Genomic DNA, 18,842 nt, shown 5'->3' with positions numbered 1-18,842 from the left:
TGCTTCGGTTATGGTGGTTCGTCTCTTGGTGCCTGATGCCTCCGACGCAACGCCGCATGCTGACTGTTGAAATGTTTGGCCCATGCAGCCGGTTACGTTTGCAATTGGCTCTAACGAAACTGCAAGCCAAATTATGCATAATTTTCCTATGGGCCACGCCTCGCTGAAGTTTCAGGAGTTGCACTCCACTCCCCTGCCATTTCCCATGCCCCATATCCCAATTTTCACAAAACTCGAGCGAGCTCCCCCAAACATTTGATCACCCTTCCGCCTATTATTGCCATTATTTCTGCTTGCCCGCGCACTTGGGGCCTTGTGTGCGAGTATTGTGTCGTTGGATACTTAGTCTTAATCGCTGAGTTCCCAGCCGATCTTACAATGGTCTCCTCCCGCTTGTCTTTTATTTCTTGTCTCAGTTGTTAACCTTGGCCGGGCCAATTTGCCGCGACCAAGCACAGGCCACAATGACAGCCGGTACCCACATTAATCATAAATTCAATCACCATTTTTACATGCATTCTTTCCACATCGGGAGAGTCGGAAAGAAATAAGAGGAAAAGGCCACGAAGTGGGGAAGAAGCTGCAAAGAAGAAGCGAACGCGAAATGTTGAATACCCTTGAAAATAAACGTAAGAAATTTTACAACATGGACTGCATGAAAACAAACCGAATTGATCACCGATTTCTGATCGACGTTTGTGTACGAGTCCGGGCAATTTGTCACTGCCCAAGGCTAAGATCACTCGGCCACATCTCAAGGTGAGATAATGCATTGAAACTCCATTATGAGCAACAGATTTGCACTTGCTAGAATGTCATGAACACGTGCCACATGCAATCACAGGCGGCAAAGATGGTGATGGGGCGGGCAGGGTCGTCCACTTCTTTGCCTCACGTCCGGCAGCTGTGAATTGCTTCGGTTTCAGAGACAATTATCTGTGGCGTTTTGCTGGCTTCACACAGATGCCTACAACTTCAGTATTTTTGGAATTTTTGGCAGCACAAATTTCCAATTGCAACCACAAAAATGTAACCATAATTTATTTTATGTTATTTCTATTAGCTGAAAATTGGACGTTGTGTCGCAAGGGGTTAATGCAGCCAAACCGAAGGTCTCCAGGCGCGAGGTAATTTTAGTTGTTGCACTAAAAGCGAGCGTGACACGCTGAACATTTTATGTGGTAAAAAAAAGAGTGAAAGAGTCAGAGGCTTGACGTCCCAGCTTGGTCGTTCATTTCTCTGCTGTCCCTGTCGTCCTCCTCTGGTTCTTCGTCACGTACTTCGCTGCGACCTTGACAAAAGTGTTTATCGTTGTCTGCGTTTACTCTCTGCTTGACACACTTTCGGGTTGAGTGGCTCATCTCATTTCCACATTATCCCAAATTGGGAGTACATAAATATGTACATGCATACATATGTATGTTCATACGTAAATACTTACATATACATAAGTTCCAGAAGTTAATCACAGTTCACGTCGCTCTGTGCTGCGTGAAGCTGCACGGCAGAAGCTTTATTGTTGCGCTAATATTTTAATTGCACTTAACACATGATCCCGATTTGGAGAACAATTTTTAAACAATACTTTAACCTGGGAGATAACCTGTGTTAGCTGTTATTTCCTAGAGGTTTACTCAACTGAAACAAAACCAGAATAAAACGACAGCAACAACCAAGGCTAAATACTGTACTGGTGCATAAAAATAAATAAATGAACTATGTACTCATGCCTATAGCCCACACCTGTCCCCCAGGACATTCCGCCAGAGATTGCGTTTTATGGAAATTTTAAGATGCCATTTAATTGCGACGCCTGTCACCTGCTACCCACGCCCACGCCCAAGGAGCCAAACCATGGAACCAAATCACTATGATTACAAACAGTCGCAACAACGCCAATCCAATGCAGGGGCGTTTAACGGCAACCCGACAGCGCCCCGACAGCACCCCGACTGCTCAGACTGCGTATCGTGGTAGCTGGCAGCTTTCGGGTTTTCGTTTTCTTTCGCTGATAAGCAGCAGCTGAGCAGGATTTTTGATGTGGCTGCCGTTGATGTCATCAATATTTGGTAACAAATTCCTATGCCATGGCATACCAATTCCAATTGCATTCAGGTTGATTGCCTAGCAGTTCCAAATGCAGGCGCAGTCACTGTATCAGCAGTCTCTTCTCTCTATCGGTTCGCCTGGCATTATATAATCTGCCAGTCAGGCTGCTACCTCTCTTTCGCTGCATGCACAGCTCTGCAAACTAAGAAAACTCTGCTAATGGCGACATAGTAAGGCGTTTTAAGTGTACACTGCAAGTGGCAAAAGGCTGTCCGAACATCAGATGCAGGTGGCCAAAGTAACGATTATTTGGGAACTAACTCTGCGGATTTAGTCCAAAGATTAGTTTAACTTTGAATTATGGATACTATTTCAGTTGATAAAGGGCATATCTGCTTCGCAGTACTTTCATTTGCCAAAAGTCTTGTTTTTTTGAGACAACTTTTGTTGAGTTTTTGGATTGTTGCAGGTAGACACGAGCCGCGAGATGGAGCCATGGTGGCGTTGTTTGTTTGCTTTTGCTTGCAGGTGGACTTGTCACAACAACAGCAACACGAGACCGAACCAAATGCCTCTCCAGATTTGTCAATCGCCAGGCACAGCAACAACAGCGAAAATATTGGTAAATGTGTCATGGTAGCAGGAGCAGCTTTTGCACGCTGCTGCTGGCACTGTGCCTCAAGCCATGGCTGTGGACGTGTGTTCCTGTTTACATTTCTGGCAATATTTTGAAACGTAAATAATACAACTTTATGCAAAAGCCGGTTTGGTGCGGTTTTGGGCTTGTCTCTGGCATCGCTTCGATTCGTTCAATTGACACATATCCCACACATATCCCAAAAAAAAATAAAAATGTTTCTCTGTCTCTCTTCCCCTGTCCTCCTGGTTGTCGGGCTGGTCCCAGTGGTTTTGGGTTGTAACTGTCAATGTTTGTGTCGCTTAATATGAATTCTAATCAAACGTCTTGTTCAATTTTACATTTGACGCGCAAAGTGTTTGGATGATGATGAGTTGGTCTCTAGAGAACCTGCCCCACAGCTTAGACTCTCTCTCTCTCTGTCTGTCTCCGACTGCTGAACGTGCTTCGTGTGGCACAGAAAGCACGCCAAACACGTAACAATTAAAAACATTAAAAGCCTTTTTATATAATCCAGCAAAAAACAAAGCGCACTTCACACGCTTTGAACCTCTCCGCTTGATCCCCAACACACCCTTTATGAAATTTGAATCTACCTTTGACACATAACGCTGAAAGAGCGCGTAACACAGCGTAAGTGCTATAAAGACGACGACAAATGACAGCCAGCACTGAGAAATAAAGAAATGTTTATCACATAACACATAACAGTCTGATCGTAAATTAGAAGAAATTACTTTTCACTTTTTTGTTACTTTGGATCTAAACACAAAAGTGTTAGAAACTTGTTACACATTACGGTCGAGTTAGTAAAGGAATTAAGTGAGTTATTATACTTGATATTTGAAATTACCTCAGTGCTTAACCGGAGCGAGCATTTGGCCAAAAATAATGCTTATTGCACAGCTGCAGGCTCTTTGCTCCTGAATATCTGGGAGTCTGTAGCTCTCGCTGTAAATGTATCTGTATCTGGGGGCTATGCGCATGCAAATTAGTCGTCAGAGCCAAGAGTTTGCCCGGGAGAATGTGTTTTGGTTTTGGTTTTGGCATTACCACGCATAAATTTTCTTACGCCTGAGCGGCTACAGCGACCATTTTGCAGCATGCCAGTGGGGAGTGGTTTGGGGCTGAGCCTGTGGTTCCCCGTTTCGAAGGGGGAAAAAGGGGAAATACGTTGAAAGGATACTTTATTGAGCGAGAGGAACAGGCCGAGGGCAGGAGATCAGTTTGTTCAGCCACAAAGTTGCATAATTAATTTGTTTACACAGTTGTACACAAACTCAACGCAACGCAATTTTCTGGGGTCGCCGTGTAATGTGCAATGTAAACATGTGCAACATCGCCGTGGGGGAGTGCCCCGAATTTTAAAGAGCTTCTAATTAAAGTGAAGCAGCGGTTGCAGCGTGCGGTAAGAACTGCACCTAAAGGATTTCAATTTATCATAAATATAAAGGTATTTAAAGCCGGATATTAATTTATGTGCCGTGTATTCTTGGCGATTCATAACTAAATTGCCTGCGGTGTTACCTTTCATTGTCTTCTTTGCACTTTACCGTTTGTTATTGGTCACAGCTTTTACCGTTGCCATGCACGCACCGACTTGTCCACTGCAGTGGACAGTGCACTGTCTGCGCTCACAGCTGCGTTGGCGTTAGTGTTTGAGAGAGCGAGCAGAGGGAGAGCGATGCTGTTCAAGTACAGATCAAAAGGGAGACGGTAACTAGAGAGCGTCATGCGAGCGTGTTGCGCTGCAGCAAACGGCGTGGGTAGGGAGAGGGAGAGCGAGATGCATTGAGAGAGAGCTTCAGACAATGAGAGTCTCGATGCTCGCAGAACAGTTAGCTTGCCCAAGCAGTTGTTCGCAGGGGAATTTCGCAACTTTCTGCATTCTCATAATCTTCAACACTGGAACATTAAACAGTTTTTGTGTCTCCTCTTAAAGTGAATTGCTTTCATTATTCTTTTGCTTTTCAATTCACTGTTGAATGCCAATGCAAAGGAATATGCACTTCAACAGAGGGAAGATCCATTCGATACTTCGACAAGTGCCATATGTAAGTATAATTAACTATATCATCGATAAAATGTCCATTTCCGTTCCATATATTTGTTTATATTTGCGCCATTTGCTTTCAGAGCCCTTTGTTGTTGCTGCTGTTTATGCACTTCCGTGCATTCGAGGCGATTGCTGCAGGAACAACATCAGGAAAGGCGTCAAATGTTTTACTGCCAGATAAGAAGTTTAATTTATGCGAAAACATGTTTGAGGCTTCTCCCGTCTGCTGGCCAGACACACCGAATGGTCGGGATATTCGGGTACATGAGTGTAGATAGATAGCAGCGCCCACTGTGATCCAGAATGGGCCTTGTCCAGACCCGTTCGTTCATGCCCCTACTTCACACCCCGTTGCTGTTGACCTTGCAGCAGAGCGAGCTTCAAACCCAAACAAATGCGAACAGCAGCAAAAAAAATGGCCATAAATTTATCGGGATTCTCTTTTCTGCTTTTGCGGACGCGTCAATGAGTGTTGTTTTTTTTTTGCCAGCGTCATGTATTTATTTAACGCCGTGTTTTGTCTAGACTCTCGGCACTGACTGACATTGTGGCCAGGCGGCAGGCACTCTCTGATATTTGTTGAGCGATAACTCCTGTTTTATGGTCACCCATTGTCTGCAGCAGCACGAGCAGTGACACTGACACTACCAGATTATATGCTATTTCCGTCTGGCACCCTCCCAGCAAGCCACAGCCACAGCCACAGCCGAAGAAGCGTGCCTCTGCATAAGCAGGCAGGCAATTAAAAGCACAAGATTCCAGACATTTTAGCCATTCCAGAGGTGGTCCAGGGTGGGCTTGCAGCACATTATTAATTAGGTGCTGATACAGTCAGGGCCGCCTCATGGAATCGCTGAAACTATTTGTAAATTTATTTAATATATTTTAAAATGGTTTGCTAGAAATTATAGTAGAATCTGCACAGCTGGAGCTGTGTCGTAGAGATGCATAAAGGCGTTTAAGTAACTAATTCACAAAATTCCATAGCATATTTTCGGGTGTGGAATATCAATTTCATATCTTCATGGAAAATAAAACATTTTTCAGAACTAATTGTGTCCCATTTTTACATGATTATCTATACTAATTATATTAAACATCCAGATATAAAACATACTTATACAATTAAATGGATCAAAAATAAATTGCAAAAAAAGAAACACGCCCCAACATGGGGTCGCAGCTCGCTCTCTGATCATCTTCCGCCACTCAGGCACTCAGTCAGTCATCAGTTGCCAACTGATGAATATTCCTCTTGTGCAAGCGCCCCTTCATGTGCTGCTTCGCCGACTTCCGATGGTTCAGCGGTACCTCGCACACGTCGCAATAGTAGCCTGAATTGATGTCGAAAATATCAGACTTGCGAATGTGGGGACCCAGTGGCTGGAGGGCGGACATCGAGTCGGTGGAGACGTGGTGGCCGTCAAAAGGCACCTCCATGTGTCCGCTGATGTAGCAGTCGACGACGCGCTTGCGATGTTTGGCCCCCGCCATGTGCATGGCCATCTGGGAATCGGAAGTGATGCTCACATCGCAGAGCTCGCAGTTCATCCACTTGTTGTCGGTGCGCACCCAGCGCCCCTCCGCGTTGTAGTGGCCCAACCCATTGGGCTTGGAGAGTTTGTTGGCCACCATCCGGTGGCGGCGTCCCTGGAAGTGCTGGTCCGCGTGCGCATTCGATGTGAGCATCAGATCGCAGAGCTCGCAGTAAAAATCGATAGATCTGGCGCTGCGCTGCTCCTGCAGCGACTCAGCCGACGGGTTGACGGACTGATTGAAGCCGCCGTCTGGCATACGCAATGTGCGCATCGTCATCCGGCGATCGTGCTCCTTTGAGCTGTAGTGTTCCACGGCGTTGCGAATGGTCCGCATGGTCTTATGGCACAGGCTGCAGTTGTTCCACCGGAACAGATTGCGCCACTCCGGGGGAAAGTTCGGATAGAAGGCCTGCTCCTCAGTCGGCTCATCTGAATTATGGAAGACTGCTCAGCATGAACGGAAAGGTCAATGCAAGGCGGCGTGTCAGCATACTCACCAGCATCCGTGTTTGGTGGCTTCTGACTCCACTGCTTTTCGATCTGCATCTCCTGTTCCATGTGGCGCTCACCCCGGGAGCGGGGCGACGAATACTTCTGATTGCGCATTTGAGCAAATGATTTAAATCCATTTTTGTGTGCAAACTTAGCTTTGGGCGGTGGCCAAATCTTTCTTGAGCTGTAACTGTGCTGATGCTGATTGGTGGTGCCAGCTTTAAAGCCATTCTTTGGCAGCAACGCGTCTCTGGGCAGTGGTTGAAGCTCGTTCGGGTAGATCGAGGGATACGAATCTGACTGCTGGAGCTGCTTGCGAAAGCCATTGATGGGTTTTTGTGCTTGCTGCACCTGTAGCAGTTTGTTTGGCACGTAAACACCACGGCTGTCGAGGCAGAGTTCCGGAACCAGAACTTGGTCAGGGTCATGGCTCGGCGAGTGCTGCTGCTGGACTGGCTTGTAACCATTCAGGGGGCTTGAGATCGGACCATTATCGCTCTGTGGGGTCTCCGGTTTAGTCTCAAAATCTTCAGCCTTGTCCTGCAGGAGCTCCTCAATCTGCAAGGGAGGCGGCTGGTGTGTCCCCACAGTCTCCTTGCACTCATTCAGCCACAGCACCGAGTGGTAAAGGGGACTGGACTGCTGTTGGTGCAAGGCCGCCATGAAGTGGGCCTTGATCTTCTCGTCCGCCTGATGGGCAGTGGGAGACCCGGTATTTGTGGAAAGTCGAACTGGGCCTGGAAGCATCTCGTGAACCTCCCTCTGAGCGACCACCAGCAGAGACTTGTCGGCGCAGTTTGGGTCGTGCCAGCCACCCATTGTATTTGTCGTCACATCAAGGTCGGTGTCACGCTGATCGCTTGGGTACATCAGCTGCAGAGGTTGACACTTTGCTCCATCTTGTTCTTCTGATGACCAGCCGTTTGGAGGTATATTCACATGGACGTGATATACGGCCTTCGAGTCCATGCATCGCACGTCCACCAGCACCGGCACATGACCGGACGGAGTGAGTGGCTTGGGAAGGCCGGCAGCAGCCTTGAATATTTTTTTGGCACTCTCTATGGCAGCCTCCTCGTGGACCAGCAGCTGCCGGCGATATGGATTCACGTTGTACTTCAATTCCAACATCTTTCTGCTGATGTTGCTTCTTGTAGATCGCTGCTTTAAATAGATAATAGAACTCGTGAAGTCGTTGGAGCAGCGCAAAATCCACGGCCACTTCTCTTTTATGTGCTATGCTAATACGAAATGTTGCCAAAACATTTGAATTTGTTGGGAATGGTGTTAAAAAATGTGTGAACTGTTTCTCCACCAGTCGAAAACTACATTACAAAACACAATTACTGACAGACCGAGCGACGTGATGGAATTGTCAAGGCAAAAAAAAGTTATTCTTCGTGTGTGTGTGACTAGAAATGAAAGTTACTTCGATAGGGTTGCATTTTCAGAGGTCTATCGATAGATTGAGTGTTGGAAAAGTCCTGCAAGGGTGTGTTGGAAAACACACACAATCAGAGCTACAATTTTCAAGTCCACATCGAACCCCATCTTTGCCGTGATTTCATTCAGAAAGTTAACAATCTCTAAAGGTTCCTTTGTCACTCATGGAAATTCCAGGAAATGATTCGGCAGGGCTTTAACTCTCATTCATATAAAGTGCTCCATATGCATGGCTGTCGTGGGATATTAACATAATGCTGAGCGCGTGATTTGCCCTCCTTGCCGGGTATCCATGGCATCAATTGTCAGCGTTGAGCCGAAGGACAAGTTCATCGGACAAGGCCGCACCTGTAGGGAGCTGGAATGACAGCAACTGCCATTGCCACTGCCACCATCAATAACACTAATGGGAAAAGGATAAAGATAAGCATTAAATAACACACGTACTCCCGGCGTTTTGGGGCTTATGGTGGGCCCTCCCCTAGCGAGTTTAGCCAGTCAGGCCTATGGGTATACGGTATACCATGTGAGATGTGAATGGAGGTCGTGGGGAGCTGCCTGGGCCCCTGAGGCATACTTTGTGGGCGTGGCGGCGTACGTGTGGCTGTTAAGCGACACGTTCCCATCTCCTTTTTGCCACGCTGCCTCCCGTCACCGCTTTGTTTTCTCTGTTTCCTCTGCACATTTTTCACATTTCGCGTTTCCGCTTCCGCTTGTTCGGCATTGTCGTGACAGTTTCTCGCACCAAAACATGAAAATATGCCACACACGTGATCAATTTAAGGGCGTATCCAGCCGTATTCCCTTAGCTTCCTTGGCATCATTTCAATTGCAAACTTAATTTAAAAACTGGAGCTCTTGGCGTGTAAAAGGCGGGTGCAGAATGAGTGCGAAGTTGATGGAAACGCTTCCAACCGAAAACATGTAAATTTTTGGTGTCTGCATTGATTTTCTTTGGTGAATAATTGTATGCCCTCGAGCCATACAAAACTCTAACTAACAGCAATGGCTGTCGGAAAAGCATCTCTCTGGCTGTAACATATGTAAACTGTTGTAAATGTAAATTATATTTTAACCAATCTAAATTATTCTGTATTCATATACTCTTTGAGTATTCTCAAAAGTTCTGCATTAAATCAATAAAAATATCGTCTCACTACTCTAGCCTTTTTTTCTTTTTGCTGCCATAAACATTTGTCGGCTATTTACATCAAGTTAAGCATTTTTATGATCCGAAGAGTTGGCAGCACTGCGTGAGACGCGTGCCGAAACACACAATCGGTACAAACCATCGAGAACACTATCGATGGTATCGATATTTTTCTGCAAGCCGGTCCTATCGATGGTCTTAATAACTTGATTCCTAAAATATTCGAAAGTTTTTAACATTTGCAAATAAAGTTAGAATTTCATTGTGGAGAACTTTTACCATTAACCATTTTTCTTATAGAATATAATAGTAAAATAAAATATGAGTTTTCACATCAAAGCTAAGTAAATTAAATTAATTGGGTAAATTAGTTTTGGTAAACCTTTCAGTAAACTTGGATAACACTACCCGTCACGACTTTTTATCAAAGTTTTAAACAAACTTTTTCTGAAAGATTTGGGTCTTAGAAATCGTTTTTAAAAACTGTTATTTTGTATGCTTTTTTCACAGCGTTTCTCTGTGCCACATTTTTTCATGAGCTTTGCCCTTCTAAAAAGCTAATTGATGCAGCCATAAATTGGACCCAAACTCTCAAGAAAAGTCGAAAAATTATTAAGTCCTGAGTCCTTTTTTGTTTCTGTATAGATGCAGTACTTCGGCGTCTTTTAAATAAAAACTTGATTCTCGTGATATCACATGAGTCTGCACGCAAAATATAGTTCTAGCTCGTATAGTTTCTGAGAAACAAGCTTTAAACAAGACGGACAGACAGACAAACATGGCTATATCGACTCGGCTTTTAAGCTGATCAAGAATATATACATATGTACTCTATGGGTTCCCAAACGATAAAAATACATAAATACCCTAAATAGGGTATTGCTCTTTGAGTCCTTTCGAGTACCTCGAATAAATCATATGGTTACAAACATATCTACTTATTTATGTACATTTATACTGACTGCTCAGTCAGGTATAAAGTCAGCCGGATAAAAAAGTAGAGTCGCTTTTGAACTAGACTCACAACGTTCCTTCTCGTTTATTCAAGTTTCGTGTTGAAATCCACTGTCTCCCAAAAAAATCAATACTGCGGATCTCCCACAAAACCTTATTTGTTGGTGACAGCCAAGTTTACAACACGATCGTAGACCAGGGGCCGCACATCCTTAGATATGATAAAGTCAAAGTGCGTAAAGAACTTGAGTTCCACTTTCCGACTCTCGATGCAGTTGGGCAAACGTTCCTGCAGATTGGCGACGTCCGAGCCAGATGACAGCCAATCGTCTTCTCCATGATGCAGTACAACCTTGCACTGCGTCTGCGACAGGTTATAGGATGGTGGGGAAAGGGATTTGTAGCGAATGAGGTTTCTAGTCGGACCGAGGTCGTAGCGACGGAAGTTGAGCTTCTTCTGCAGCTGGGCATAGTGGTGGATCTGCTTGGTGGAGGATCCCTGGGAAGAGTGACCAACGATGATGGGAGTCAGAGTCTGAGAAGAGAAAGGAAGCGTGAATCCAAATCTGCTCTGGACCAGGTCAAGCCAGATTCATACCATATTAAAGCCAAACCAATTGAAGCCGCATAGGACAAAGTCAAACACTCCGCAAATTTGACTCGTGATCTTGTTGGCCGGGCAGATGTGGTGCCTAAACTGCTGGATGAGCTTTGTGGTAATGGAGACAGCGTAGCCTCCTAGTCTTACAAGCAGCATCTGTAAATGCGCCATGGAAGTTATGGAACCTGAGTCATAAAAAGCATATAAGACTTACCGTGAGAGGTCCCCTGAAAAAGCCCATAAACTTGAGCACTGGACTGCGAGTGTCCTTCATGAACACCGACGGGGAGAGGGCCTGCATGATGATTACTTTGCTGGAGTAGCTAGGCAGTTCGCTGCACATTACAAAGAACACGGTCGATCCCTGGGAGTGGCCAATGTACTGAATCTGCTGGTAGTTCGTGCGCTCCAGGATCAAGTCGATGGACGGTGGCAGATCTTTAACACCAATGTCATGGAAGGAGAAGTCCCAGTAGTCCATCATACTGATAAACTTGTTCGTATGTTCCCTGGAGTAAATATTTCCGCGCGTGTTCAGCATCCAGACATCGTAGCCCTGCAGATACAGGATGTAGGCTAACCCATTTGACGGGCCCAACATCACCCAGGCAGCTGAGCTGGACATGAGGCCATGGACCAGCAAAATGGGCTGAGCACCTGGTCGCGGCATGCGGTGCAGGCACAGCTTGTAGCCATCTTCAGTGGTCACGAAGTGGGTCTCCACAGGAAATCCATACTTTTTGATGAGCTCAACCTGCAAGAAATAGTTTATGTTTAAAAAGAGCAAATCATAATATAAAAGATGTTCTTATATCCGACTCACCGTATCAAGCTTCCCATCGGTTTCAATGTCAGCCTCAGTGAAGTGATTAATTTGAATCGGTTTCTCTATTTGAATCGAGTTCTGAACCGAATTGTCTGTGTTACGATTTGGTTGAATGTCTTGAACTTGACCTTGACTCCACTGCGGTATATTTTGGCTTTGAATTATGGGATTATAGGAGGAGTCTCTAGATATTTCAAGGTGGCCTTGTCTCTGATATTGAATCTGCTTATTCGAAGATGGTTGGAAGGATGTTCCCAGCTGCAAATCTCCCTGGCGCTTTATATGAATCGAGTTCTGAACCGAACTGTCTGGGTTAGGAAATGGTTGAACGTTTACAACTTGACCTTGACTCCACTGCGGTATATTTTGGCTTGGATTATAGGAGCCTTTTGATATTTCAAGTTGGCCTTGTCTCTGATATTTAATCTGCTTATTCGAAGATGGTTGGAAGGATGTTCCCAGCTGCAAATCTCCCTGGCGCTTTATGTGAATCGAGTTCTGAACCGAATTGTCTGGGTTAGGAAATGGTTGAACGTTTACAACTTGACCTTGACTCCACTGCGGAATATTTTGGCTTTGAATTATAGGATTATAGGAGGAGTCTCTAGATATTTCAAGTTGGCCTTGTCTCTGATATTGAATCTGCTTATTCGAAGATGGTTGGAAGGATGTTCCCAGCTGCAAATCTCCCTGGCGCTTGATGTGAATTGTGTGCTGAACCGGCGTGTCTGACTCGGGATATCCTTGAGGGTTTTGAGCTTCATCGCCATCCAAACTGATCTGATTATCTGAATGCACTTGCCTCCACTGCGGTCTATTTTGGCTTTGCATTATTGGATTATGGGAGTTTCTAGATATTTCAAGTTGGGCTTGTCTCTGATATTGAATCTGCTTATTCGAATTAGTTCCCAGCTGCAAATCTCCCTGGCGCCTTATATGAATCGTGTGCTGAACTGAGCTGTCTGAGTCGGGATATCTTAGAGTGTTTTGAGCTTTATCGCCCTGATAACTGATCTGATTCGGTGATTGCACTTGACTCCACTGCCGTGTTTTTGGCTCAATTCGCTCAATTTTGTTGGTGACAACCACGTTTACAACACGATCGTAGACCAGGGACCGCACATCCTTTGATATGATAAAGTCGAAGTGTGAAAAGCTCTTGAATTCCACTTTCCGACTCTCGATGCAGTTGGGCAAACGTTCCTGAAGTTTTTCGACGTCCGAGCCAGATGCCAGCCAATCGTCTTCCCCATGATGCAGTACAACCTTGCACTGCGTCTGCGACAGGTTATAGGATGGTGGGGAAAGGGATTTGTAGCGAATGAGGTTTATGGTCGGACCGTAATCGTAGCGACGGAAGTGGAGCAAGAGCTTCGTGTGCAGCTGGGCATAGTGGTGGATCAGCTTGGTGGCGGATCCCTGGGAACCGTGACCAATGATGATTGGAGTCAGAGTCTGAGAGGAGAGAGGAAGATTGAAAGGGTTAATCCACATCTGCTCTTGGACCAGGTCAAGCCAGATTCATACCATATTAAAGCTTAACCAATTGAAGCCACATAGAACAAAGTCAAACATTCCGCAAATTTTACTCGTGAGCCTGTTGGCCGGGCAGATGTGGTGCCTAAACTTGTCGATGAGCTTTGTGGTAAGGGAGACAGCGTAGCCTCCTAGTTGTTGGAATAGTACCTGTAAGTGCGCCCTGTAAGTCATGGCAAGTACGTCATCAAATATTCCTAAGACTCACCGCCAGAGATCCCTTGAAAAAGCTCATAAACTTGAGCACTGGACTGCGAGTCTCCTTCATGAACACCGGCGGGGAGAGGGCCTGCATGATGATTACTTTGCTGGAGTAGCTAGGCAGTTCGCTGCACATTACAAAGAACACGGTCGATCCCTGGGAGTGGCCAATGTACTGAATCTGCTGGTAGTTCGTGCGCTCCAGGATCAAGTCGATGGACGGTGGCAGATCTTTAACACCAATGTCATGGAAGGAGAAGTCCCAGTAGTCCTTCATGCTGATAAACTTCTTTGTGTGCTCCATGGAGTAAATATTTCCGCGCGTGTTCAGCATCCAGACATCGTAGCCCTGCAGATACAGGATGTAGGCTAACCCATTTGACGGCCCCAACATCACAAAGGCAGCTGAGCTGGACATGAGGCCATGGACTAGCAAAATGGGTTGAGCACCCGGACGAGGCATGCGGTGCAGACACAGCTTGTAGCCATCCTCAGTGGTCACGAAGTGGGTCTCTACTGGGAATCCATACTTTTTGATGAGCTCAACCTGTAAGAAATATTTTATGTTTAAAGAGAGCAAATTCTTGTTATATTATCCCTATTCTTATATCCGACTCACCGTCTTAAGCTTCGCATCGATTTCAATGTCGGCCTCAGTGAAGTGTCTAATTTCAATCTTGGCCTCTACTTGAAGCGAGCGCTGAGCTGACCGCTGTAAACTTGGATATTGGATTTCCCGTGCAGGAAATTGGATGGCTTGGGGCTGGTTGGAGGACTGTGACTCGAGTCCTCCGGAAATGTGAAGCCCCCCATTGATGCTGAGGTTGGCAGATATTCGAGGAATATTTGCGAGCCGCTCCTTCCCGTGTTGTAGAATATTGCAGAGCACGCAATCCCTTGCCTCGATGATGACGCTGGCCTGGAGGAGTAGAAGCGCGAACAGCGCGTTACAGTAAACGATCCGCATCCTGATAGTGGATGGCTTACAGTGCAGGCTACTTGGGAGATCCGCCTTATATAGGACCCCTCTGGAATGTGGCGTGTCGAGACGGATTTCTAGTGTGAAATAGACTAAGCCGTGGAAATGGGCGTTACGAATGAGGGGTTTACGTAACTGACGTCATTATCAATGGCTACGGAACCTTTTCTATTACCTTGTAGATAGGCTCTGTTGCTCCTGTTTTCATTCGTTTTCCCAACACATTGTTCACTTCCTTCACATTTTGTTGAATTATTTTGCTCCTTTGTTATTTTTCTTTACACGCACCAAGGCGACCCTCAACATGTCCATCCACACAATTATGTCGGAGGGATCGATGGATTCCGTTGCCAGTGTGCAATATGGCGGGGTGCACAAATCGGGTGTACCCCAGCAGCAGGACGCACTCGATGAGGACATGGAGGAATTATACAGGAGGATAATGCCTATAGACCCCAACTACGATCCGGCACAATGTCGGGATCAGTTCCTGCAGACCTTATTTGAGGATCTGGGTATCGGCAATTCGAATGAAGAAGTTCCTGAGGGATCCCCGATGGGCTCTGCCTTTAGTGCATATTCGTTGGACCCTCAATCCACTCGACCCCCGAATTGGACCCTCGATAGCTTCTTGCGCAAGTTGAAACAAAAGGAGACTTTCGACACCCTCATGCCACAGGCCAGCGGCATCCAGATAGGGGAAAAGCTCCTTCCGCTGGCCACGAAAATGGGTCGATATGATGAGCTGCTGGAGTCCATGCAGCGGTCGTCGTTGTTCTTTATGTTTCGGCGAACATGCTACCAGCTGCAGGTGCTCGAGAAGGCTTGTGTCCAGAAAGAGGAGATGGATGTGAAGGAGCTGCCCCACAACATGTTCTCCTGGTCATTGGAGGATTTTTTTCGACGGCGCGAGCTTAAGGACTTTGTCTACTTGGACGTTCTGGTGAGGGATCACACCGCCAACACCCTGGGTTGGGCGAAGTACCGGGTGGATCTGCAGGAGACCGAGCGTTTCTATAGGTATTTCTACTCAGAGATCTTCAGGGGCGCCGGCTACCGCAAACTGCTGGCCCTGATCTGGGAGCAGAAGCAAATGCTGATCATCGACAAGGCTTTGGAGGTGGACCTGGAAAAGTCGAAGGCCTCCTTGGAGTCCACAAATCTCAAGGCTCGTCGCTACTCGAATGCCTGGTGGGAGGGCTACAAGGGCAACTTGGTCGAAGAGCTCCAGCAGCACCTCATGGAGGCAACTGTGACGATTCCCATCGAGTGCCGTTACCTCTGTGCCTACTACGCCACCGAAGTGGAGATGCAGGAGATGAAGGACAACGTGCGCACCCGCCAGCTACAGAAGGAGCTCGATGACGTCAGGAGGTGGATCCAGCAGAGTAACGAAACCACGCAAGCCTCCCTCAATACCTACTTCGTGATCATCGAGGTAACTGTAATCATCCTGTCTCTTTCGCAACCACACTCATCACTTATTGTTCATCCATAACAGGACTACCGTAATCGATTAAGCGCACTCAGTGATAAATACTATAGGGACATGGAACACTGGGAGAACGAAATACTTCAAACCAACTTTCGCCTGGCCAAAGAACGCGATGACTTAAAAGAAGCAAATGATAATGTGAGCTTTATGCGCCGCCGTATTAACGAAGTTCAAGCTTTGATACAGGCAGAGCAACAGGCGGAGATCGACCGAGTGGTATGCACATACATACTTGTCCTATGTCCCAGCAAAGACTAAACAATACATAAGTACATATGTACAAAGAAATTGCATGAGGGGCAAAAGCTTCTTCAATTTTCGTTTGCTTAGTACCGCAATTCTCTTTTGTGCTATCCTTCGCCTCCGCTTCGCTTCTCGGCTTTGACAATTCTTTGGCCAGCGCTGAAGTCTTTGGCGCGGCACAGTGGGCACGCAGCCAATAATAATTGGCATATGTCGAAAAGTTTTGGATATAATGAATGTACGCATCTAATAGAGAACTTTTCAAAGCTTTCAATTATCGAATTTTCAAAATACCTTAAAGTAGAAAATTGTTTCAGTGTACAAAAATGCATTGAGCTGTCATTCACTTATTAATTTCGTAAGCTGAAATTGTGCCCAGAGTGCGACGGGGATGAGGCTTGTGAGTTGAAGCTTCTACCTGCAGCAGCAGTGCATCAGCGGAGACGAAGCATAGGCGAAGAGAGAATTGAGACCCCGCGCGCCCCTCTGTCTATGGGGCGTAAAATTAAAGCACGCCATTGAACAGTTATTTGGTCGCTCATGCAATGTCTTTGTATTGTAGTCTTTGCCAATACACAAATGTGATCCCTTTCCCCCAGGCCAACGAGCAACAAGAACGCCAGAAGGCTGACAATGGAATTGCAATGAATGACACGCAGCAGAAAGTTAAGGGGAAGGGGAAGGCCCGAAAAGTCCTTCCCAAGCAACGAAAATCATAACTAATCCCGTCCGGCAAAATAATTTTAAAACAGTATTTGGACCCGGATTCGGAATATCCTCAAACTGTAGTGATCTAAAATTATAGTGAAAATACAAGAGAATAAGTTATAAGAAAAGGGATATTTCCATAGTGCATGGTGCCTTGGTTAGAAGCAGCAAACTCGAAATTTAGTTTGGCTGCCAAGGCTGGCTGCTGTGGAGGATTTAAGCCATGATTTACTTTAGTCTTCATGCCAACATTTGCGGTGATTTGTAATTTGTTTCCAAGGGTATCATCGAAATTCAGTGCAGCCTTGGACAAATGGGATATTAAGCTGCCAAGGCTGGAGGGAGAAAACCCTGATTATCCTTGGCCATCCTTTGGTCAAACTCTGTACTGAAGAGCTTGACACATATTAAATTTCATTTCGCTGGCAGTTGGAATAAGAATCGGGCGCCTAATGAAGGTTAAGCAACTTTTAATGTCCTGGTCCCAGCCATTTGGCAGACCATTAAATGTTCTGCCTGGCAACATGCCATATGTTTCCACCAGGACATAAGCCTTCGGTCTGGGATCATGCCCGAGAAATGATTCAGAAAAAACTTTTCCTTATCATTTCTGCGCAAAAAGTCATAAAGACGTTGGCTAAGTATGCATGTGGCTGTGGCTGTGGATGTGGCTGTGGATGTGTGCCTGAGTGCACGGCATGACATGACGATGACAGTAATCGTAATCCTAGTCATGATAATGATGACACTGGAGCCGACACCCATATAAGCATATGTTGGGGCTTGCCATTACGGCACATGGAGTCAGGTCGTGTTAACGGCATAACGGTTAGCCACGGACGGTTAACGATTTTCACCCTTTAACTGCTTTCTGCTTTCGTTACACTGTTTTATCCAACCATGAATGTTAACACTGTTTCCACAGAACTTTTCGCAGACTTTCGCAATGAAAATCAAAGTAGATTTAAAGTCTTTAAAGTGCCTCCGTCTCTCTTCCTTTAGATGGACGAAAACTTGCGTTCTCCCCAAACAAATAATACAAATATTCCATCATAGAGTTGAAAGTTTTAAATTATGTTCGGCTTGATTGTTTTTAGCACCTCCTTCACGCTCGACAGATAGGCACCCACAAATACTAGTATGGGAACCAGCCTTAGGTGTCTGCTCCCATGTCTACAACATCGTTTAAAGACCATCCTCGGACCCCTTCCTAGTCAAGCAGAACTTTAACTTCGGAACCTCTCCCGTCTTGAAATGTTTCAGGAGAGTTTACATGTCGACCTGCTTATGTTCTCGTCATACCAGACCACTCCACGCCCTCTCTATCAGTAATTTCATGCTTCATTGGACAGTGACATCGCTGAGCATTCAATGGAATGCTTCTACCCTTGGACTTTAAGTTTTAAGTTGTCCAATTGAAATAAAGGCTAGTAATTTGGCGAATCCAAATTTTCGGATATCTTCTTCAGGAATCCAACGGCGACATTCGATTGTCGCTTCTGCAGAACTTTTGATGATTGTTTATGCAACTGCCTTGTGGAACTGCCACTATCTGCCAGCTGCCTTCGGGGCCACTCGCTTCCGCTCGCCATTTCTTTCGCGTGCCTCCTCGGGAGTCCATATATTTCTGTCTCCTGCCCTGCTGTCGGGCGAACCAACACGAAAAGTCCATTTCGAAATTTATATACACACAAATTGAATGCACTGAGGGGTGGTGTGGAGCAGCCGCTGGGTGCCAAAATGAATGAGAGAAATTCTGTTGGTCGCTTCAAAAAGTTGGCTGCATTCCTCGCAAAGCAAAAAGGAAGAAACACAAAGCGAAATGCCTTTAAGTGACACTTGCCGTAGGGGCTTCGTGTGGCGCAGAGGTGGCTGCCGTTCCGTTCAGCTGCTTTGGCAAACGCTTTTCCACTCAACTATTGAGAGGGAGTTGG

The 18,842-nt window shown here is 45.9% G+C and overlaps 3 protein-coding genes across 9 annotated transcripts; 1 reads left to right on the top strand and 2 right to left on the bottom strand.

Moving 5' to 3' along the window:
- Positions 1 to 5,781: 5,781 nt before the first annotated feature.
- On the bottom strand, positions 5,782 to 8,168 carry LOC117901916. Its single transcript, XM_034812885.1, has 3 exons — positions 6,847 to 8,168; positions 6,778 to 6,813; positions 5,782 to 6,709 (listed from the first exon to the last, which is right to left on the bottom strand). The coding sequence occupies exons 1-3, from the start codon at positions 7,901 to 7,903 to the stop codon at positions 5,964 to 5,966; spliced, it is 1,839 nt and encodes a 612-aa protein (XP_034668776.1). The 5' UTR covers positions 7,904 to 8,168; the 3' UTR covers positions 5,782 to 5,963.
- A 2,293-nt stretch (positions 8,169 to 10,461) lies between these two features.
- On the bottom strand, positions 10,462 to 14,477 carry LOC117901386 (lipase 1-like). Of its 7 annotated transcripts, none has more exons than XM_034812117.1 (8): positions 14,103 to 14,477; positions 13,491 to 14,030; positions 13,274 to 13,432; positions 12,200 to 13,201; positions 11,744 to 11,980; positions 11,135 to 11,674; positions 10,918 to 11,076; positions 10,474 to 10,854 (listed from the first exon to the last, which is right to left on the bottom strand). In XM_034812117.1, exons 1-8 carry the CDS (start codon positions 14,448 to 14,450, stop codon positions 10,474 to 10,476), a joined length of 3,366 nt encoding a protein of 1,121 aa, XP_034668008.1. In that variant the 5' UTR covers positions 14,451 to 14,477. The 7 variants fall into 7 exon arrangements, with proteins under 7 accessions (XP_034668003.1, XP_034668008.1, XP_034668005.1 ...); XM_034812114.1 differs by having other exon boundaries at positions 11,744 to 12,090; positions 12,295 to 13,201; XM_034812116.1 differs by having other exon boundaries at positions 11,744 to 12,153; positions 12,370 to 13,201.
- Positions 14,478 to 14,682: 205 nt separating this feature from the next.
- LOC117900349 lies at positions 14,683 to 16,934 on the top strand. Its single transcript, XM_034810694.1, has 3 exons — positions 14,683 to 15,900; positions 15,964 to 16,173; positions 16,800 to 16,934. Exons 1-3 carry the CDS (start codon positions 14,767 to 14,769, stop codon positions 16,917 to 16,919), a joined length of 1,464 nt encoding a protein of 487 aa, XP_034666585.1. The 5' UTR covers positions 14,683 to 14,766; the 3' UTR covers positions 16,920 to 16,934.
- Positions 16,935 to 18,842: the final 1,908 nt, after the last annotated feature.

The sequence above is a fragment of the Drosophila subobscura genome, chromosome U, assembly GCF_008121235.1.
Source record: "Drosophila subobscura isolate 14011-0131.10 chromosome U, UCBerk_Dsub_1.0, whole genome shotgun sequence".
In the NCBI taxonomy this organism is placed as follows: Eukaryota; Metazoa; Arthropoda; class Insecta; order Diptera; family Drosophilidae; genus Drosophila; species Drosophila subobscura.
Note: the sequence above shows the minus strand (reverse complement) of the source record. Positions and strands in the feature narration are given on the sequence as shown.